The 23,428-nt window shown below is 41.5% G+C and overlaps 1 protein-coding gene across 1 annotated transcript in view; it reads left to right on the top strand.

Annotated features, from left to right (window-relative positions):
• The window catches only part of RABL6 (RAB, member RAS oncogene family like 6), a 57,106-nt gene that overhangs the window by 14,335 nt on the left and 19,343 nt on the right, over positions 1–23,428 (top strand). The window contains exons 4-8 of the mRNA XM_084299101.1: positions 6,131–6,183; positions 7,736–7,827; positions 8,694–8,834; positions 9,961–10,066; positions 15,222–15,325. Of these exons, the coding sequence (XP_084155227.1) occupies positions 6,131–6,183; positions 7,736–7,827; positions 8,694–8,834; positions 9,961–10,066; positions 15,222–15,325 (496 nt within the window). The remainder of the gene's footprint in view (positions 1–6,130; positions 6,184–7,735; positions 7,828–8,693; positions 8,835–9,960; positions 10,067–15,221; positions 15,326–23,428) is intronic.

Raw genomic sequence — 23,428 nt, 5'->3', positions numbered from 1 at the left:
CAATTTTTACCAGTGTATGAAGTTCTATTTTCTTAAATAAATGGTAGACATATGTGAAGGCACAACCTGAATGCAATGGAATCTGTTACTACAGTGGGTTGGGAGCTCAGATGTAAATCCTAAAGCCCATTCTGTAGCCCCAAATTCATGTTTTGTTTGGCTTTTGAGAGGTCTCCTGTACCAGGCAGGCTCGTTGTTTAAAGTGTGAGTAGGATCATGAAAGCAGCTTTACAAGTGAGAGTCTTATGCTCTGCAAGTCTGTTCTTTGTGTGCTTCTCTCCCTCAAATTTATTGACAACAGTGATTGAAATTTCAAACTCTTCTGGTTTGACTCCTGACACATTCCCTCAGTAGACCTACATCCAAGGTGTTCTGCCTCTGATGTACCACATGTGCAACTTACACATGCATTAACACCAAAAAATAATAGGATAGATACAGTAGGGAGTGGGAAAGGGAGAAAGTAAGTTTTTCATGTTATCTAAATGATATTGAAAAGAGCAAAAACAAAAAGGTAATTAAGATAGCATCTGTAGTTCAGATGCTTAACAGAGCAGAGCCTGTAGCTTAAACTTGAGCCAGTAACTTTAAATGAAAGCCCTGGTAGCTTTATTATTTTATTCTTTTAAACCCTGGTCTTTCACAGCATAGGCAAAAACCTTACTTAAGTCAGAGGTATTGCTGAAGTCAAACTGATGACAAGTTGGCTTTCGGATCCTGGGATAATATGCACAGGGCTGGAATCTTAAGCAAAACATCTGTTTTCTCTCAGCCTTGCAGCTTCAGTATGAATAGATTGACAGTTAATTTGGGAATCATGTGGCTCCAGCATTTATTTCTGTGAATAGCTTCTCTGAGCAGAGTCATCTTCTAAACTAGAGACTTGTCATTTTTTTGGCAAGATGGATTGGATTTGATATGAGCAGATGTTGATAACAGCTCTTCTGATACTGCTTTCGTTTCTGGCTGTGGAACATGTATTAGAAATCTGAAGAGACTCTATTTACATTTTATTTTCAAGATGAAACTCATTCTGTTCAGATCTCTACTTATGGACCACAGATGTGCATTTTTATATCGTTAAATGTACTCAGTCAGTGCAGTGTAAAACTTCAGAGTATCGTGATACAATAAAATCAAATCCTTTCCCATTGCTGTAGCATTGCAGTTTCTTGATAAATGCAACTTCAGCAAAGTGTGCAAGTTAAGCATTAAAAACTGGCTCATATGTAAGCATCATCAAAATGTTATTACATGACATTTTTATTCTTTCTTTTGTATGCTTAGGACAAAAAATCCTCCTGCGTGATGCTTTTGGTGAGAGCAATGCCAATCTAGACAGTAGACTTCTATCCAGTGCTGCTGCAGAATAGTGCTGATGAGAACCAATCCTCCTTTTTTCCTTTGCCTACAAGACCCTGGCTAACATGCATACTTAGAGATGTGCAGAACGCTGCGTTTATCAGGCTGGATTTTAAACTGCCAGAAGTGCATTTTCTGAGCATGCATTTTGACATGCATACTTTTCCAGGCTATTTTTTTTTCCACTTTTCCCGTCTTGGAACAACTGTTCCTTAATACAGAAAATTAAGAGACCTCTATTTAAATTTAGATGTTAAAAAACCTGTATTGAAGGCCTGATGTGGGGATGTTGCTAGACTGTCTGTCTAAAGGATGTGTCCATAAACTTCAGTGTTCAGCTTTAGTCTTATAAAGCAGCTTCAGCTTCTTCTCAGTTATGCAGTACTGCCATTCTTTATGTCTCAGTGTGAGTATGTACAGGGGAGTATGGGGAAACTCAGTAAGCTGCACCCTGAAAAGCTTCGTGTACATTTTTGCACTGAGTTAAATGTTGTGGTTTTACTATTTTGCATTTTTCCCAGCGCTTACCAACATTGTGCCTCCCTGTCCTTGCTAGTTCAGCAATGTGTTTGTTTGTTTGTTTTTTCCCTCCAGTCTGTGTTAGGAATGCAGGAAGTAGCATTGTTGGTCCTGCCTGGCTGATGAATGGTGGTGAATCGGTGCCATTTGTTTAGCATAAAGATGTCAATTTGCAAGTAAGGTGAAAAGGTTTGTTGTGAAAGCTTAGAGTCTGTGAGGACAGTTAATGCATTGAAGCAAGAGAGTATGGCAGTTGTTACACTGTACTGCTTCTCTTACATTTTTCTTGACCCTCGGATTTTTTTTTTTTAAATGTGCAGACTCACAGGAGTAGTTATCTGCAGCCTGCTGGGTTCTCCATAGGCCTGCTCAGAGAGCTCATTTGTGTAATGATGCCATTTGTTAAACTCTTTAACAAGAAGAGTTTGCCCCCAGCTCTGGATTGTATTGAATTTTATCCAATATGTGTAGTAAGTACAGTCTCCTTTGCTGCCCTTGGAAGTAAAAGAACATAGGAAAGGTATCTATCAGTAAAAGTCAGTCCTGACTCATCTTCCTGGCTTTGCAGCAAGTTGTTTAACTGCTGCAGGTTGTAAAGCTGTAACAAATCCTGCATGCAAAGTTGCTTGAAATTCTGATGATTCAAGACCAATTCTGATCTTCTCTCATGTAACTTCTGCTAGTCTGGTTTCTGCATCTTTTTCCATACCTGAACTGAGGGAATCAAGTCATATTTTTTTCCTGTGCCAGCAGAATAGCATTAACCCTTTCACCCAATATTGGAGATTGATTTCCTTTCCCTTCCCCTTCACTCTCCTGCCAGGTGTGCTGCAAGAATGGGGAAAGGTCAGAATTAATATTTCTGTTATTTTCTGGTGTCATTAGATGATGCTGGAGATGCAAACATTTTAGAAATGTGTATTTTGGAATAATGTACAGAAACATCTCTCCCTGACTGTGGACGACATTAGTTGGCAAGTTTTACTGAATCCTTGCTATCCTGCAACAAATCTGATGGTACACAGAGGTACAGAGGCTGTTATGTTCTGGCCATGAATCCAGTCTTCTGGTATCCAGAGGAACTGTTCTGTAGACTTAAAGGCACTGCTGGAAGCTTATTTGTTTTTAGTGTTGCTGATAGGCCTGCAAAGAAGGAGCAGTCATTGTGCCAGTTAGAGAAGCTGAGCATTCACCATATGAACACCCTTGTTTTCTAACTGAGGCTCCTAGATCACACATCAATGCAACCTTAAGCACAGGACTTTGTTCTTATAACCACATGGTCATCTTTGTACGCTTGGCTTTACAGCCTCAAATGTACATACATCAAATACACCATGCCCTTCTCTGGCTCATCTTGCAATTTTGGTTCCAAAAATAGGCACTCTGCATGAATATGTACATACCTGTGCTTTTCAGCTCTGTTACTCCTTTATAGATGACCTCCTTTACAGCAGTGAGGAACATCACGTGTGTTACTCATTCCTCTTGGCACATCTTAAAGCCCTAAGCAGGGAGAGGTGTACAAGTCATATTCATTCTTAAGCATCAGTCTTAAATATGTTCAGGATAGAAAGACAACTTGGATGTTAAGGATGAGAGAGATTTGTGAACTGTGAAGAGGTCTAGATGGGTATTTGTGGTTACTTGGACTTCTGTTTTAACATCAGAAATTCAGTTCATTCCCAGCACAATTTAGCAGTAACTAGAGAAGTGGTGATGCTTTGACATTCAGAGAACCTACATGAGTTCCACTGACTTGAAATTAATTAATTCAAGGGGGAAAAGGTATACATGCCCTAGACATCCCACAGCTTCAGTTGGAAAAATCAGAACCCATACTTGTATCCCGAGGGAGATGAACTTCAGGAATGGGGAAAGATTGGAATTAATATTTCTACTACTTTCAGATGGCAAATTAAGACGCTACTAGGGCTGCAAATATTTTTAAAATGTCTGCATTTTGTACTGATGTGCAGCAGCATCTCCCAGATGCACTGTCATGGTGTTGTGACTGCAATCTCCTGTATCTTTTAGCACATGCAGAGCTGATGTGCAAGGCCTGTTGAACATTGTCCCACAGAGTTTTCCATTCAGAAAAATGTCCCAAACTCTTGTTTTCTTAGCTGACACTAGTTGCTTAACAGCTAACGGGTAATACAGGTGACCAATATTTACCAAATGTAGTTTGCAAAGTTGTTTAAGAGAAGTGTATCAACTTTATAATTAGCGCTACCAACCAACATTGATTTCAGTAGCCTAACGCTGAGTTCAGAGGGGGTGTATCCTGACATCTGTGTGCACAGTTCTATAATAGTACCTGGTGAGAGTGTTGGATGGGGTGATTTTTTTTCTATTCCAAATTTTCTTCATTTGGGTTTAAGTAGGGAAGCACTACAAAATTAGAACTTTGTATTTCATAACATTTCATTTCCTTGATATGCATGGCAGAAGAAAGAAACACTTTCCCTGTTGTCATGTGCAGTATTTGGCAGAACCACGAATTTTACAATTAGTCAGTTGATAGTTCATTTCATCAGTTGAGTTGAATAGCTAATGGAAGCTGGTTTTGCCCCACATTGCAAAATCTTAAGAGATGATGGGAGTGTTTTGTGGGTGCATCCAAGCTGCCAAACATTGCTGTTGTCAATGACAGAGTGAATTTCTAGAAATTCTAGGCTCTGCCATACCATTATGTTTTAGTTAACTCATCACTGTTTAGACTGGGACAAAGTTGATTCAGAAGTATAGTTCTTAATTACTGTCTTTAACATCTGGAAGATATTTGATATCTGAAAAACATAACTCTCTAGACTTTGCAGGGTTATTTACTGTGCAGTGCTGTTCATTTGATAAAACTCTGGTAGCTGCTGTATGTAACTAATTTGAATAACACCTGGGGGCCAAGGACAGTTTTTTCATGGTTTGTGTCTTCTCTAAATTTCTTCAGCGCTAGGTGAAAGAACATGTGCTTGCTCTTGCATATTGAGATTCACAGCAACAGGTAGTGACAACTGTCTACACCAGAAGATCATGTTAGACAGTGGCCACTCTGCTAGTTACTGATACATCATCTTCTTTGCCCACTGTGGTCCCGGGCTTTAAGATTTGTAAATGTGACTACAGTATAACTGATGTTACTGCAAAATGTCAGGAAGCCTAAGATTTAAAACACTGACACATTTTCTGGTGATGCTGAGTCAAATGCCAGTGGCACTTTAAAAGTCAGCCTGTAAGTGTATTCAGTGCTTACTGAAGTTGTCAGAAAAGAAAGAAGTCTTAAGGGATCTGGCCTTTAAGTATAAGGGCCGCAATTTAGTATCTGCCTTATTGGAAGCAGGTGAGTTGGAGAGAAATGTATAGATCCCTCAAGATGGGATTATGGCAATGAGATGATGGAATTCTTTACAGTAGTTTTCTAGCATCTTCTCCACATGTGTAGTCTGCCTCTTTTACTTTCCTATGAGGTTAATCAGAACTTTGTCTGTTCTGTAGCTTATTCTTGTGTGCGTGTCTCTAGAGTACATGGCTTTGAGTGCATGCCTCTTGAGGATTTCCTTTCTTCACTTCTGTGGTGATGTCCAGATCTGACCCATCCAACTGTAACATTTTGTGCATATATAGGCTGTTTTTATTCTGCTTCTTCAGCCCCCTCACCGCAGTTACTCGATTTTACTTGGATTTTCCCTTGTCTAAGTTCTGTGTTTGGCTGTTAAAATCTCAGTTGCCAGCCACTCTTTTGGGTCACAAGGCAGCCCCAAGCACCTAATGGGATATGGGATCACATTTATTTCCAATATTGCTTCCTTCAGGTAATAGTAAGTGTAATAGTACAACGACATCATAGCGTCTCAGAAAGCTGAGTATGTGGTTGTGCAGTTCAGTTGTAGCAGCCCTGTGATCTTCTGCTCCTTCAACGCTAAAGCGAGAGCAGCTCACTTTGAGGTCAGGGAGTATGCAGAAACATGTAATATTCAGTCATTGTAACTTTATGCTGTGAAGAGTGTGGTTTAAGCTGCAACAGACTTTTTTCCTGTTCATCTTTGAATTAGACCAGCTGGTATTCTTTAGCAAGGCATGCCTGTCCCACCCCTCCTTGTTCTCCAGGCATATGGTAGAATTTTAATCTGCTTTAAGGTTGTGTTCCAAATGCTGTGATTTCATAGGGATTCACAGACCTGTCCTGGAGTTCTCTGCCCAGTGTAATACATTTTTTGTTTTGTTTGTTTGTTTTACAATTCTTTTTAAGGAAAATGCAAAAAACGAGGAGATGGTTTGAAACTGGAAAATGACCCCCAGGAGGTGAGTCACCTTGAATGCTGACATCTGCCTCTTAGCAGGAGGCATCTTGTTCACCTTTGTTTGGTCTATGGAGAATTAAGTTCTGTATTTGTTTCTGCTTTAATGCTGCATTAGAGGGTGAATAAGGGACACTGTGATCTCCGATGCTCTTTTGCCTGTGCTTTTTATCCCTGTTGTGCCCTTCTCACAATTTTCCTGCTGTTTTCAGTTCTGTCTTTTGGGAATGAACCCATCCCAGCTGTCTATTTCTTTGCTTTGTACCTGTTTTCATGCAGTCAGTGTCAGGAAGTCTTTTGGTAATTGACTTCTCATGAAACATTGAATAAATCACTTAACAGCCAGGGTCTCTGGTTGCTCCTTAAAACTGGTCCAACAATTACCTTTTAGCACTCTTTGAAATGTAGAGGAGGCAGGGGCAATAGAAGTGCCACCTGGTGTGCAAAAGTAAACAGAGTTGCTTCCTTGAGGCTCTTGCACAAATGTGCATCCTTTATCTGCTGCAGTAAAACAGAGTGCCATATGGGAATCCATAATCCCGTGTTTCCCAAACCACGTTTGGGCTACTGATGCACTTCTGTAGTATCTCTTTGAAAAGCTATGCGATGTTATTCTTGAGAAAAGTCAATTTAAAGGCAAAAATTGCATGATCACTGCTGCGGCTCTTAAAGAGCTTTATTACTCCTGTTTGTGTGTCATTGCCATTTGGGACTCAGCACATGGGCAGGTTTTGGTACTTCCTCAATAACCGCTTGAAAACTGCTTGAAATTGATGCAAAATCTGGTGTTAGTGATATGCACTTGGTTATGGGGATGAGTCAGGGCAGTGAAGAGTCAGCTGTTTCACCAGGGTGCCAATCTTGCTCAATCTGTGTGATCAAATTGGAAAGATTTCCTTTAAAAATGTTCTCTTATGTGAAAAGACCTCTGAGAACAGATGTCACAGCTGCTTCTTTGCAAATGTGTGTGCATTTTTCACTCCTGGAAATAGGAGTGAGAATTGTTCTATTGGTACCAAATTGCAGCAGGAGCCTTACAGGTTCAGTTCTGACTAGCACGCTGTGTTTTGCAGAGTGCAGTCTAAATTTGGTGAAAACCAAATTGGCTACTAATATGTTGTTTTAGCTCTGCATGGAAGAAAGTCAGTAGAAACTACATCCTGGTTTTACCAGTATTTGTGTTGACGAAGAGATGTAATACAGGAGCCAAGTTCTCTGTACTCTGTCCTGTAGCTTATATGGACTTACCTTGCCAGTGCACAATTTGGGGGCACAGTGGAAAGAGGAGTAAGTGAGTTTTGTATAGCATTTGCTGTCAGTCTTCTTTTTTTTTTTTTCCTGAGACTGCTGGGTGCTTCATACCCTGGTCCTGTGGGCAGTGGAAGCTGTGACCCACCAAGTACATTTTTTAATGATGATGACATGAAATCCATGGATATTTTTTTATAGTGGCTGTTAATGTTAGTTTGCCTGTTCAGCACTGTGTCAGTTGTGTTCTCTATGATCCTGAAGTTGAGTCAAGTTATTTACTGCTTCTTTTGCCTTTATTTTCCCAGGCAGAGTCAGAAATGGCTCTGGATGCAGAGTTTCTGGATGTTTATAAAAACTGCAATGGTGTAGTGATGATGTTTGACATTACCAAACAGTGGTAAGACCTTCAGCAGCATGTGCTATGTGATTCTCACTTTTTTAATGGAAGCAAATGACTTCTAGACCTCTTGATTCCCAGATGGTCTCTAGAGCTGATATGCAGCCTAATGAGTCAAAGCAAGCTTGTATCCCTTAAAATAATAGCTTTATCTTCTGGCATGTCTTTTAATATACTCCACTCCTGGGTTTGTTTCAAACAGTCTCCCTGTGGGCTTCTGGACTGCAGTTTCTGATATGCTGGTATCTGAGGCTTGATAATTAACGCTATCACGGGTGCAAAATATGCTGGACATGTTATAAACATACCTCTCTACAGAGCACAAGGGAAAACGGAAAGATAGCAAGAAATTCCCAGGAAGACGGGTATTAGTAAGGATTATTTAGATGCTCTGAGCTGCATTAATGTATAGAAATAATGAGCTGTCCATTTTGCTCACCTGAGGAGAAGGGGGAGAGTCACGTGGAAGACAGATTTAAAAGGGGAGGTAGTAAGAGTTTTTGCTTTACACATAAGCTTGCATTTTAAAGGTTTTGTATGGTTCAGTGAGACCATTGCCAGCATACGTTAGGGAATGTTTTTCATCTGCTGACCTCACACAGTTTTATAGGACTAAGAGAAACATTACTTGAAGAGATGTGTGGTCTCTGGTGGAAGTGGATTATTGAACTTGTCAAGTCATTTTTGAGTAAAAAATGATACAAACATATTTACAGTTAATATATTAGAGGGAGGGTTAAGCCACAGTATTGGAGGGATTTGGGGAAAAAAAAACTTTGTATTTTTTTCTGTGGTTTATGCATGAAACTGCTCACAGAATGGTGTTTCACCCTCACTTGCCTGTGTCTGTCTTTCCTTTGGTGAAGGACATTTAACTATATTCTGAGGGAGCTTCCTAAAGTGCCAACTCACGTTCCAGTTTGCGTGCTTGGGAATTACAGAGACATGGGGGAGCACCGCGTCATTCTACCTGGTGATGTGCGGGACTTCATTGACAATCTGAACAGGTAACTGGGGATGGCACCACGGTCACCAGACAAGGGAAGCAGACTTCAGCTGCTGTGTCATCACCCATAGATAACTTGCTTCTGTGTTTCAGATCTGTGTCACGTTCATCCTCCAACCCTCTGCTTAGCTTCTAGGCTTCGATGACTCTTAAAAGTCTCACAAAGAAGTTTCAGTTTTCACGATGGACTCTTTCTCCTTTGATCTAGCAGCCCATACTGAGCAGATTGTCAGCAGATTCTTGGAAACAGTGACTGCATGCCTGCATGTACCTTTCAGGAGTACTTTTACCAAGAGGTCGTTTCCTTTCTGGTTACTCCTTACCTTGTGAAAGAATTCTCTCCCTGCAACACAACTGTTTTCTACTCCACATAATTCTGCTACAAGAAAGCCAGCTAGTGTAGCTGTGTTTCTCCCTCTTCCTCTCATAGCATCTCCGCACAGCGTTTTCTGGGTACAGCTAGATCGTACTCCACCCTTTCCAGACAGGCAAGGTTTTCCCATATAACAGAGAACCTCAGAGCCCTGTATATAAAATTTTACATGTTGGTCAGGTGTTAATAGATTGTACCTTCAATGCAGTTTTATGTTCTTAAAGCAATTTTTAATTTTCTTGGTCTCTTGCTTGTCTGTTACTATGTCAGGTGTACAGAAATGTGCCAGTTTTATTTCTGGATTCCGTAATATAATCATTTCTTTTCAAATTTATCTCTATATATGTCTTAGAGTTTAATGCCCAGTTCTGATGCTTGAGTTGGTGACTTAATATAGGTCTATTTGTGGTTTTAAAATAAAACCTTCAGTGAGAAATTAACAGCTTGTACATCTACAAACCCCCAGCTTAGTGAACTAATAGCTCAATGTCCTGATGCAGTATCTCCTAGTCTAGCAGCACTGTGACAATGCAACATAACTGCTGCATCCAGCTTTTTTGCCACCTTCAGGAGGAACAAAGTCTGAATTTTCCTGTAAACAAAATAACAAGTCACTAGCAGAATGACATGCCAGCCTCCATTTGAGGGCTGAGGGGCTGGTTCACAGAATGGAATTTAGCAAGTACCTCATCTGTGTGTACGTATGTGTTTTATACAAAGTTTTATTTCCTCTTTGCATATCTGGTTGAGACAGACCTCCTGGCTCCTCATATTTTCGCTATGCTGAGTCTTCCATGAAGAACAGCTTTGGACTCAAGTACCTGCACAAGTTCTTCAACATTCCCTTCTTGCAGCTGCAGGTAAGAGAGACGGTATTTCCCTGATGTTCGGGGTGGGTGGGACAGAGTTGATTTTTCTCTAAGGTGGGAATATGATTTTATATGCAGGATATTTTGTTGTTAAAGGATCCTGAATAGACTTCTGTTTTCGTAACAGTGTAGTTAACAGAATTTTATTAGTCTATTGTTGCCTGTCACTTAAATGTCTCTGTTTGCAAAAATGCTCATATTTGCTCTTTCATTCAAAAACACTTACCTGTGTAGAAAGGCTCCAAGGTGAATATCACTGCAAAGAAAACTGCATCAAGTGTTGTAATTACTAAAAATGTTACATATGCATAGTTGTTACACTTTGTATTTAAATTCTGTGTTGTCAGTCAGTAAGTTAAAACTTGAATGAGAAAAGTCTTGTCTCTGAACTATTCAGTTCATACCACATGTTTGCTGAAAATCTTTGTCCTGAGATGAACAGTAACTGATCTGCTTGGATCCAGTGCAAGCAGGTAGAAGGCTCAAATCTCTGTCATAGTTGAGCCTCCTTTTCCTTCTAGGGGGAAAGGTAAAGGCTGAATGGGAAGGGTGAAGTTCACATCCATGGTCCTTTAGAAGAGGACCCTTTGATGTCATCATACAGAGGTCCTTTGGGGTCAGTGACTTACTGCTTCTGGGGGGTGCATATGAAGTTGTATCACAGTTTTCTTCTGCTTGGAGAAATTCAGACAATTGATCTTGATGATCTTTTACCAGCAGGTGAAATGTCTGTGTATATTTTTACACAAATAATCCAAGCTGAACTGCTAGTTCAGAATAAGCTTATATATGTTAGTGGGTGTTACCACATCCCAAGTCTGCAGAGCAGATGCATTAGAAAGAACCAGGATAAGAAAACTAAATGTACAGAAACCCAGTAAAACAACTAAAATACAACTTTTCCTCAAAAATGTATTAAAAATCTGAGATTAAAACCCGATTTGCTGCTCACTAGAGAAGACAAATCTTCAAGCATGGTGTGTTGGTTACATGTTTGTTTTTATAACCTTGGTTTCTACAGTAAAGTGATGTCTTGTGGAAATCATGCAGAATAATTAGTTTCCAGGTTACTTTTATGAATCTCCCTTCTTCTCAAATAATGTTGTTAAGAGACAAAGACATTAGCATGGGCTTCCTGCTAGATTTGTGTCTGAAAATTGCTCATACGATACTGTTAATGGCCACTATATGCAATGATTTTCCTAAATACGATTGTAAGCAGGAAATATCAAAGTGTTTGTAGCACTAGGGTTTACATGGAAGCAGCTTTAGGATGAGAGTCTTAGGGAACCTTTCATTGAAATGTACTCTGTATAAGTAAATATGATCTATTAATCTGAAAGTAATTAGGACACTTATATAAGGTAATTAGCCTCAAAGCCAGAGAACTTCTTGTACGGATCTTGGTCCTCAGGGAAATAGAAATAAATCTGATATGGCCTTTAGCTATTTGAAGATGTCATTGACAGTTGTTAGGAGAGGTGAGGGAAGTGGGGTGACCAGCCCCCATTTATTTCCAGTTCGGAAATAAATGTGAGCATGGGATGGCACTGGGGGGTAGTGCAGAATCCAAGGTACAGGTGCTGCATGTGGGTTAACCTTGGTTATTAGACTCTCTAATCCTGTGGTGGTGTTGTTTTTGTTCTTTTTTATTGTTTGTTTTGTTAAATGTAATTAAGCAATTCAACACTTCAGAAACAAACATGATGAAAAGACTTCTCCATCAACAGCTTAGTTTCTAAAATGTGAAAGGGAAGATTCAGATCATGAAAAGAAAGATCAGTGCATGTAAACAAAATGTTTGCACTGTTCTTTGCATCTTGACATAGGAGGTGGTAGTTGAGAAAGCTGGCTGTGCCTGTTGGAACGTTTTCTCTATGCAGCCAGAGTGGTGCTTCCTGGCTTTTCCTTTAAAAAAGCAGTGCAAAAACATGTTCCTGTAGTTACGTGCTCATATGTGGATTGCAGGCAGCTGTGTTTCCATGCATTCTGATAAAAATCACAGTGTAGGATCCCATATGAAGATGGTCTGTTTCCTTCCTCCCTGGTGTGAGGGAGATTCTTGGCCTGGCCATTCTGTGAGGAGGCAGGTGACACCGCAGATTCAGAGGCCTTTTGTTGCTGCCACCCAAGCTTTGGGACTTTACTTGATGTCAACCTTCAGCCAAGACATGCCACACTTTTTCCTGTGCCATTTGTATTTCTGCTGCAGGTTTATTAGAAGAGCTTTGTGCTGTTCCACAGTAGCTGCTGCTTTGCTGGCTGTGGGCATTTGCTGCTCCTGGTTGGCATCTGATACTCTTGCCTTTGAGTGTGCTGGGAGCCAGGGCTTGCTCCCCCAGGCCTTATTACCAAGCAGTGCAACATGATGTTTAAATTTGCAGGAAAGTCACAACTAGACTTAATTCCTAAAGGTACTGTTTGTACCTTCAGAGAGACTTGACAGAGGCTCTAGAAAGGAGTAAATTCCCTGGTACTTCGGAGCAAAGTAGGTAAAAGGGGAGGAATTCTGCCAAAAATTAAACGTAAATACCAGTTAATTGGTCTCAGTCGACTTCCAAGGTTTCTCCGTTCCTCAACCTGATCTCCCACAGCTCTCCAGGGGAAGAGGAGCTGTTCGGCCATGTATGGCATTCCTCTGTGTCCTTTAGTGGTGTTGGCATCTAGTGTGTTGGTTTTAAGTTGCACGTTTCTGTGTTCAGTTTACCTTTATGTATCTTTCATAAAGAAAGTGGTGGGTGAAATTCAACCCCCCAGTAAGGAGCAAGTTCCATCTAGCAGCCTGGGCTCTTTGATTATTTATCTGGTCCTTTCCAGGGGAAGGATTCTCAAATTGGAGAATGCAGTGTAGCTGTAGGAACTGCTGGTGGCCCACATAATTTGCTAATAGGATCTGGTCACCCAGGCCTTCAGAGTGCTGCACTGGAAAGTGACAGAATATTGCAGACAGCTGAAATTGCCATTTCCCAGGAAGCACTTGAAAGTGGCATTCAGCCAAAGCATTGGTCTGCAGCACATGATTTATTCCCTCCTTTTGGGTCGTTGCTAAAAATAATCTGCTTCTTTAATATTTTAATACCAGCATGGTAAAATAGAATTTTTGCATTTAGAAGTCCATTATTAGTAATTATCTTTTTGCAAAGTTAGATGCAAATTTCTCTTGATTAAATCTAAGTTCTGAATTTACTGTGATCTGTGAAAATTGAGATAAATAAAACTCAGGTGTATGCCTTCCTTCTAAAGTATGAGGAAAGTCAAATCACTTGTTTAATAAAAGCCCTTACCTAAGTGCATAAGATAAGCACTGGAGAGCAGTGTTCCCTCTGTATCTGTTTATTCAGTTAATTAGATCATCATGTATTTCACTTCTGTTAGGAAAGAGGACAAGTAATCAGAATAGTTTCCTCTTTTTTTGGCCTGATTTTTGCTTGTAGTCTACGAATAATACAAAAGGATGAAATTTGTTACTTCTAAAATCTTCTAAAAGGATGCAGGAACCGTACAAGCATTTAAAGTCACTTAGTACAGATTAGTACATCTTCTGTTTAGTGTACCGAGTTTAAATGTATAGCATGTTTTACTGAAACTTTGTCTATACCACAATGAATGAATTTCAAGTTAACTGATGACTTTATAGTTCTTTGTATACGTTTTAATTGAACTCAAATTTCCATCTGCATAGAGTTATATGATGAATAAAGATTACCTGGTGTGGTAGTTTTACCCTGCCGGGCAGCTGAACTCCACCTTGACTGCTCTCGCTCCCCCTCCTCAAAGGGAAAGGGGTGGGGAAAGTACATTGGAAAGGACTCAAGGGTTGAGATACGAGTAGGGAGATCACTTGAGTTATTGTTGTGGATAAAACAAACTCAGCATAGGGAGATTAATGTAATTTATTACCTATCCCTAGCAGACTAGAACAGTGAGAAGCTAAAAACACCTTTTCCCCCACCCCCCACCCCTTCAACATCCTCCCCCCAAGTGGCTCAGGGGAATGGGGGCTGCAGTCAGTCCCTGACACTTCATCTCTGCTTCTCCTTCATGGTCACTCTGCAACACAGGATCCCTCTCGCAGGATACCATCCTTCCCGAACTGATTCTGTGTGGGCTTCGCACAGACAGCAGCTCTTCAAGAACTGCTCCAATATGGGTCTGTACCACGGGGTCCCTCTGTCAAGAGCAAACTGCTCCAGCACACCTCCTCCAGGCCACATCTGCCTGCTCCACCGGGGGCTTCTCCACAGGCTGCAGTGTGGAGATCTGCTCCATGTGGGACCCATGGGCTGCAGGGGCACAGCCTGCTCTACCAGGGGCCTCTCCACAGGCCGCAGGGGAACTGCTGCTGCGTGTCTGGAGCACCTCCTGCCCTCCTGCTGCACTGACCTTGGGGGCTGCAGGGCTGCTTCTCACTCCTCTCTCCCAGCTGCTGTTGTGCAGTGTTCTTGGGTTTTTTTTTTTTGCTTGTTTGTTTTGTTTTTCTTTCTTAAATTTCTCTCACAGAGGCATAACTAGCATCACTCGTGGTTTGGCTCTGTTCAGCAGTGAAAATCTGTTTCAGCAGAAATCTGTTGGAAATGTAGAAAGGGAAGGACCGAATTAAAAAAACTTACATATTTTACATAAGCGAAGCCTACTTGCTTTATTTCACATTTGAAATGAACTCAGGTGTGTTTGTCCCCCATCTGCAGGACAGCAACTGAAGACAGCTTCTAAAATTTCACTGAGCTGACAGGCTGTGGTTGCTCATCTGCCCCAACATTTTAAAAAAAAATATGTTGTGAGGTTTTGCACTGAGTCCTGCTCCCAGAAGGGCTTATTTATGAACTGGTTGTACAACTGTTTTGCACAGAATTTGATACTGTTCTTCAAATGCAACTAGTGATCCTGTATCTGATACAGTTTAGCTCTCAGAACAGATTGCTTTCTTACAGTCAGACTTTCTGGATTAACATACTTTTGCTACCACTTCTGTTTCCCATTATGCTTCTGTATTTAAACTGAACACCATGAAATGGTCCAAAGCTCCTGTTTAATTCATTGCTGTGGGTAGAGTGGTGACACCAGATCTCACTGCACCCTGTGAGCACACAGAGATCTGTTACGATGACCCTTCCTGCTCAGACCCAGCTTGTTTTCCTTTCTTCAGCGGGAGACATTGCTACGGCAGCTGGAGACGAATCAGCTGGATATTGATGCAACTTTGGAGGAGCTGTCAGTGCAGCAAGAGACAGAAGATCAAAACTACGAACTGTATGTCATTGAGCAATCTTTTCTAACTGTTTCGTTGCAGTCTAGGTGTCATACGAATGTTGGGCAGCCCCAGCTATGGCATGTGGTCAGACTGAAGTGTTGTGAGTGACATTTGGCGTTTCTTTGGATCTTGCAAAATGTTACTTAAGTGGCATCTCCTGAAATAAAGCATGCACTTTGGGATCCCTGTCAAAGGGTCTGGTTCCTACAAGCATGTGATCTGTGGGAGGGCAGTGGAGGTGGAGTTGAGCGGTACAACTTGAGGCAGCACGTGGTAAAGAGATTATAGATAAATATGTTGCAGCCTCTAATGGAGAAAGGGGTTATTTTCCACTTCTCTAATGCTCAGCGCACAAGTTAATTCCTTTTCTTCTGGCTGTTGCATTCCTGTGTACTGCATATCTTGGGATAGGCAGAAATTAGTAGCTACAACACTGTTGTTCACTTTGAATACTTCTAGTCTCCTCAGCACATTTCTGGTTTGAAACAGTGACTAGTTCCTGCCTTGTGTTTATTCACTGCCTCATCTGTTCTCTTGGTGCTTGAAATGAGCATTTTCCAGAGTTAGCCCTGCAAAGCCAATGTATCTGTAGCACAGTGAGATGGAATCTCTTCAGATTTTTATATTGCTGGCACGTTTTCCATGAATTTCTATTGCAAGATCTTCATTACTGTAACACGCAAGTCAAGTCAACCCCAGAATGAATTGGAAAGAGATTCTTTACAGGCATCTTTAGCTGTAAGTTAGAATCAATGATTATGAAATATTCATGCACAGCCATTTTGATAAGCATTTTTAGACCAAGTTTCAAGTTCCATAAACTTGGTCAGCGTGTTTCTCTTTGTGAGAGCATTGGAATAGTCAGTATACACACAAAGCAGTACTGTTTCGAGTATTCATCTCATTTGTTTCCTTAGGGAATGGATAGTTTTTTCATGCCTTCAGCAATTCTCTTGATATCCCTACTCAAAGGACTGGGCTACGTGGGCTGTTCCGTCAGAGTATTTTCCAGTGTTTTTTATACCGTATCAGTAATGGGAAAATACTTAAAAGAATCAGGACTTGGCAGAGCTGTGCCAAGCTGACACGAGAAGATGTTGCTACCTATTCACTTGTCACCCTTGTACCAGCTTTAGTATTTACTGGACCCTCATAAGAACCAATTCAAATCACAAATCAGATCACAAATGCAGCAGAAAACTGACATCTACCAATACCTACTTCTGGATTAGCTTTTGCCACATGAGTGGCGTGAGGGCTTGCTCTGAGAAACACCTGCTCAACACCAGAGCTTAATGGAAGCAACAAGAGATGGGTCTGGAAGATGCGGGGTGGGAGGACCTAGTTCCAGCAATAGATGTTGCGTTAGATCGTCCCATCCAGTGTAACCACACCAGCATACAACTTTTTATAATATTGGGGTGCTTCCACTGCAAGAGAGTACCCTTTCTGTAGTACTTACTCATGCAGACACACAGTGATTACTAAAAAAGGCATCATTTGCAATGTGGCAGAATCCAGAATCCTAAGGCCTAACTGGTCCAGGCAGTACACACTAACAAGTCAAAAGGCATTATTGCTTTTTACAACCTCAAAAGAGCTTTCAGTGCAGTCTGTAGTGGCAAGCTTCATCTCTGTAGAAGCTCTTGGGCCACCTGAAGGTAATCCAAAGCCAGATAACCATTTGGCCCATATGTCAGTTCCCTGTTGTTTTACCAAACTAGCTTATGAGCACAGGAAGAACAGGAGTTGGGGTCTGTGCACCTGAAGTACTTCAAAGATGCCCACAGCCCAGACAGGCGGAGTAGCTGCCCCTCTCCTGTGCTTCAGAACAGAGTGCTGTAGCAAGGGACTGCTGTTCAGCTGCTGGGGAGGGCTTGAACTGCAAACGACTAATTGCATTATTATGTTGAATAACTGGCTTAACAGGGTGAAAGAAATACCTTAGCTCTGATAACTCTGAGAAGAGGAGTTGCTTGGAAATTAAAAGCAAGACTTTTTCCTAGAATTCTGGTTTAGCAAACAAGCTGATTTTTCATGCAGCTGGCCAAATTCAATTCAGCTACTGCAAGCTTGTCAGTATACTCGCACCAATGTTCTTTGCTTTCAGAAACTAATGCTTCTTTACAGAAAGGTCCTCAAAATATCTGTGGATGCTTCCTGGATTGAGCCACTGATTTCCCCCCTTCCCCCCCCCCCCCCGCCCCAAAAAAAAAAAAAAAGCACAAGGCCATGTCATGCCCATCTACTTTGACCACAGTGACTAAAATAGAGTGCTATTTGAGGATTTTTGAGGTTTTTCTCTGTGCCTCAGCTGGATATGAAAGGTCTGTTTCAGAGGCACCTCTGAAGCACATGAGCTGCAAGGGGTTACTTCTATCACAGAGTTGGAAGGATACTCTCCCTACAAATATACATGTATATTTTATATCCCTTCAGGAGCTCTTCAGTTCCTGACCTTGAGTCCTTCAGCCTAGGTCCTGATTTAAAGAAATAAGCACACTCATATGGGAAGGAACACAGGTTTGGGTAAAGTTCTGATTCTTGGTAAGCTGCTTAGGCTGGTGAGTGGAGTATTTGTAGACACATTGGCAGTAGCTGGTGGGAATTAGGGTTTGCTAATTAGGCAGGTCTTTAGGTTTGCTAGTTAGGCAGGTCTTCAGTGCTCTTGAATAGGGCTTGGGAAGGTCTCGCATCCCTGCTTGACAGATGCCCATCCTCTGGTTTTGAGATTACTATGTTTATCATGCTACTGTGGTTGTTGTCAAAATGAGCACCTGACGTGTTTTACTTTGACACCCTCTTGTTGCAGCACATGTATTCATGCAGTTTAACTTGTTGACCCTTAGCAGATGTGCCACCCTTGTGTTGGCTTCTTGGATTTAGATGGTACTTGGAGTGTTGCTGTCAGTCACCACAAGTTGCTTAGCAAGGGGAAGGTGTCCACAGGCACTGGGGGCTGCAGGCCTTGGGTGCAGTGGGGCTGCTGCATCACCTCATTTGAGGTAGTTCCTGCTTTCCTTACGTTCACCATCTTTTGCTGACATAAAATCAGGCAGTGGAGCCTACAATGTGGCAGTGCTTGTCTCAATTATTTCATTCACCCCTGTGCATGTCTGGTAGCTGCTCTGTCACAATGACAGATGCTAAATTTGGATCAGTGAGAACAGAAGGAGCACAAGAACTCTTCATCGTGCTGTGTCTGGGTACCTGAGGACAAAACGTCATTGCTCTAAAATGTGTATCCCAAAGAAAACACGAGGTGGCACACAACACTGCCTCATCCAGCTTATGTAAGCAATCCCTTGGCAGCTGCTGGCCGAGCTTTGCCTGTGTAATGCATGTTTAGAGGCTTCCAGCTCTTTCCCTCTGCTTAGTCTCTGCCTGCCACACCATTTGCTCTGTTGCTTTCCCTGTGGTGTCTCAAAATTTACATTGTCAATACAGCTAAAAATACATTTCAGCATTTTTTCAGTTTCTGAATTCTTACTAAACAGCAATCACTTTCCTGACATCTGAATTTGTAATATGCTCAGTTTTTCCATGTTGTGTCCATCTTATCTCCTCTCACAAAGGGAACTTTTTATACATTGTTTGTTCAGTTACAGCATGTCTGTTCCCTCACTGAATGGAGATGCACATGGAGAAGTATTTTTAGGAAATTATGGAAGCTCTTCCTGCATATTTTTTTAGGAACTAGTTGAAATGCTTTTAGAAGTTAAGTAAATCTAATCTGTGCTTTTGATGAACTTTTATGTTTTGCTGGATTTTTTTTCTAATATTTTCTTTTTAATATTAAAGAACATAATTTTATTTCAAGGGTTAAGGATTCAATTATCTTTGAATTACCTTTTTTTTTTTTTTTCCCAGAGATTAATATAAATTATTTAAAAGGAATACTGAAGTTTTTCTTTGTGAGAAGTCCCATCTTCTCTCACAATCAGTTTTGAGAAACTTCAGGAAACTATCTATAAACCACTATGTGATTGTTTGATTTATAAGCATCTGAAATCCAATTTATGAACAATTGAGGTGAAAAAGAAATAAAATGTCAGATCACTTTACTGTTGGTGTTTAAGAGCTCTCAAGCAAACTTTTAGTCAGGCTTTGCAAAAATATATTCAAAGAGACTGAACTGCAGATTATTTGAGATATTGTATGATCTGGGGTACAACTTTAGTAGTGGTAGAGTCTGTCTGCCAAGTGATGGAACTCCTTCTAGATGCTTCCTCAGTGCTGCCGTACAACTGGCATCTGCACTGTCAGGTAATCCTGGAGAGCCAGGTGCTACTGTCCTGTCAGAAGATGATGAAACAGTGACTGTAGAAAGGCGTTTGCTCTCTCCTAATGAGGACTCTTATTTTGGGAAACATGCTTCCTGTATTAGACAGCTTTATTTACTACAAAGTCATTTGTTGGGGTTTTGGGTTTTGTTTGCTGGTTTGTTTTTCATGCATCGAGCACAGGCCTTAAGTTTGCAACAACCATGGTACGGAGTAGTGCCAAATGTCTGTCAGGAGAACTTGCTGCTACAGATGCTCTCCAGTATCTTCAGCTGTATCGAAATACAGGTCTGGAATCTCACTGGCCAAAAGCTGAAGTGCGCAGTACCAGTTAAGAAAACAAAAGCGGGTTTACTTTCCTTTCTCCTTCCCCTACCTTTATCGTCTCAGCTTGCTGTGAGTCACTGTTCCTATCAGATCAGGAGCCAGTGTGTACTAAATGGGACTCTAGGTCACTTTTTTTGTGTGGCTGCATTAAGAATTAATCGCACCTCGTCCTATCATCATGGATCTTGCCAGAGAACTGGAGAAAGTGGAGTGTATCCAGAATGTTGTAGAGGGGCATTGTCCTGCTCCGTTAGTTTTGTGTCAAATGGAAAACCTGAGGAACATCAGGGGAGGGATGGAACATCAGGCCTGGACAGCCAGCATCAGTCCAGCTTCTGCTGACAACTAATTTCACATTCAGGAACCTGAACAAGTGGAAATCTAACCTTCTATGCAATAAAGCCAATGAAATTAATGTCACAGGGTTTATTAATCTTCATTTTCACAATTAATAAAATGACCTGAAGTATTTCTTAGCATATGAAATCCATTTGAAAAGTTGATCACAAAACAGAACAAGGACCCAAAAAGCTTCAGGCTGCTCCTGTGTTCAATGGTAAATGAATACAAACACTGACAATTTTAGGACTGAGTCCTTTTGTACCCTTTTTTGTTTTGTTCTGTGCACAGAGCAATACTAACCTCAGGCCCTGATGAGTTTTTGTTCCTGCAGATCATGTTCATCTTTAAAACTGCATAGAAGTCTCCTCTTGTGAACAGTCCCAACACCAAGTGAATTATTCAGGGATTTTGAGGATGTGGACTTGTTATTCAGCCTGAAATGGAAGGATTGAAATGCAAACAAGGAACCCACGTGGGTGTGGACAGATAACCCATCTGAACTTACATGGCACATTTGCTGTCTCTAAAATGAGAACAAGTATATGCAGGTCACAGCATGAGTGTATCAATTGTGCATCAATGGTCTACAAAATCTAGTATGAATATGAAACTGCTTGTTTAGCAGTAAGATCTCAAGTGAGGCCATTTACAAAGGACTGCCAAAAAGGATACAACAAGGAACACAATAGCCAGATTGTATAGAATATGAGAAAAAAGAGAAGTGACAAGTTTGGCCTGCTGTGTTCCTAAAACAGCCATGATCGTGCCTCTGAAGAGGGTGTGTAAAGTCAGAGAAAGTATTCATGCATTATGTAGTATTTTTGAAGTGTGGAGGATGCTTAGACACCTCCACCCTGGAAATTACTGAGAACTTGCTGGCAGCATTTTCATGTATGCTGTTTTTCCACCCACCTCTTCCACAGAAGAAGATATGAATATGAAAGCTCAGCATAGGTGCATTATGCAGCACATGTAAAACCGGTATCAGACCATGCTTATTTCTCTGTTGTCATGGCACATAAGAGAGTTTGGCCCATGTGTCTAGTTTAGGATAAGGAAGGTCACATGAAGAGCATGTGCCAGAACTGTCCGTGGTGCTGTGCTGGATGGAGTAAGAGCCTGTGTCGTGCTGTCCCCAAATAACCAGTTGTACCTTTCTACTAAAAATAATCTTGCTGTGTCTTGTTCTTATGCCCTTCAGATGAGCAAGACATAGGAGCAGGTGCAGAAGGGAGCCTGCATGTGTGCTACTCCCCAGACTAGCTGAGCTAGAGGGAAGAATGACAGTCTTTACACTTCAATCGTGTAGCATTTTTTCCCTCCAGCTCTTAAAATGCGTGTGTTTCTGTAGAAGAAACAGGTGGTATTCACAGCCCTCCCTCCTTCTGGAGATGGCCACTTGCCCAGAACAAAGCAGGTTGTTTCCAAACTGGGTAGCTTTGACAGAACAAAGTACGGTAAATCTTCAATAGCCTGATATTGTAAAGAGTGTCCTGCACTTCATTGGGACCAGCTTTAAATACTCTTCAAGCTCAATATTCTTTATCCTCTTATGACTACATATGCTCTTTGTATGTACTTGATACAGGATCCTGTTCCACAGTCTTCAGTACACAGTAGTCTTAATAGACCCTACCTGAGTCACCCAGCTGCCTTGATTGTGGGACAGTGTTGTGATCAATAATGCAGTAGTTGTTCAGTTCTGTTTGCATGTAGCCTTGGTGAGTTAGGTGCTCACACAGGCTGGCAGAGCTGCTCATAGCCAGAAAGCTCAGCTCAGCCAAGAGAGCAAGCAGAACTGGCATCAGTACCTCGGATGCTGGCTGTAGCAGTTACCAAGCTTGCAGGTCTTCCAGCTGGGAGCACTGTTGCTATAAACAGGAATAGGGGTGCATGTAGATCAGTTGGCATTCATTTCTCTCCACATTTGGGAGGTATGTCTTTAACCCTGAGCAGGATTTGGGAGAAGGCATCAGTACCATGAAGCAGAACTATTCAGCCATCCTGCCTTCAGCTCATCAGGAGCCCTGAATCCAAGCTTGGAGGGGTGAGCTGATGGAATTTATCACTCAATGCTTCTGGTGTAGATTTGCAGAGCTGCACATCCTATGCAGGGAAGCATCTTGGATAGTTTTTCACGCCGCAGCAATTTTGTGGGTTCAGAGCATTCACTTATTTGGATAAGGGCTGAATTACAGGTACCCTTCCGTGGTTTATCTTTCCTTCACCACAAATGCAGTGCATAATCTGCCGTGGGGGATACCTTGTCAAGAAAGGAGTGATGTGTAATTCCTTGGTCCTACAGCACAGTGAAAGACATGCATTGAAAATACACTGTTAGAGTCTTGCGGTCTGTGCACGATGCATTGCGCACCTTCCAAACAAACCTGGGTACTGTCTCCACAGAGACATCTGTACTTGTATGTGCAAGAGTTAAAATCCTTTGTGTTTTCTGTTTGTCATGTGACAAATCCATGCATCATTTTCAGCGGGTTGTGTTGTTGCACAGCTCACCCCAGCTACGAGTCCCTTGGGAGGGAGGATGTTGGAATGGATGCTTTGTCACATGCTCTGATTGCAGTTCTGATCGGAGCTTGTTTTGTTGTACTCAGCATAGGTAGAATAAACATGTAAGCCTTGCTCAAGATCCTGGTGGAAGCATCAGATAGGTTAGCACAGCACTAATTTAGCTGCCTTGACAGCAGTCTCAGGGGAGAGGCAGAGAACGGGCCATGTGACGGCCTGGCTACTATCCTGCTCCTCACAGGCATCACTGCATTTGAAGTCTTCTGGCCTGGGCTTCTGGAACGAGCAAGGCAAGTCTTTCCTAGCCATGCAGACGTGGTGAACTTGGAGCAAGAACACCTGTTGCCTAGTCTTTGAGCAGATGACTATTTCCTTTGCATTGTTGAATTTCTTCACATTTCTGCTTTTCACAGTCATCCAGTTCTTTCTCTTTCTTGTCCCTGTCTTCTATATCGATGAACTACTTGCAACTTCATGAACATATCTATGGTCTTTGTACCACTTACTGAAATACTAAAATGCATCTCAAGGCTATCTCTTGAGGAACTCTACCAAGGACTTCTTTCCTATCAAATACCACTTTTTAGTGCTGCCCTTTATCCTTTCTTTAGCTGTTTTTTCCAT

The sequence above is a fragment of the Netta rufina genome (assembly GCF_964035555.1).
Source record: "Netta rufina genome assembly, chromosome: 20".
NCBI lineage: Eukaryota > Metazoa > Chordata > Aves > Anseriformes > Anatidae > Netta > Netta rufina.
This window is presented reverse-complemented; position numbering and strand designations above follow the sequence as displayed.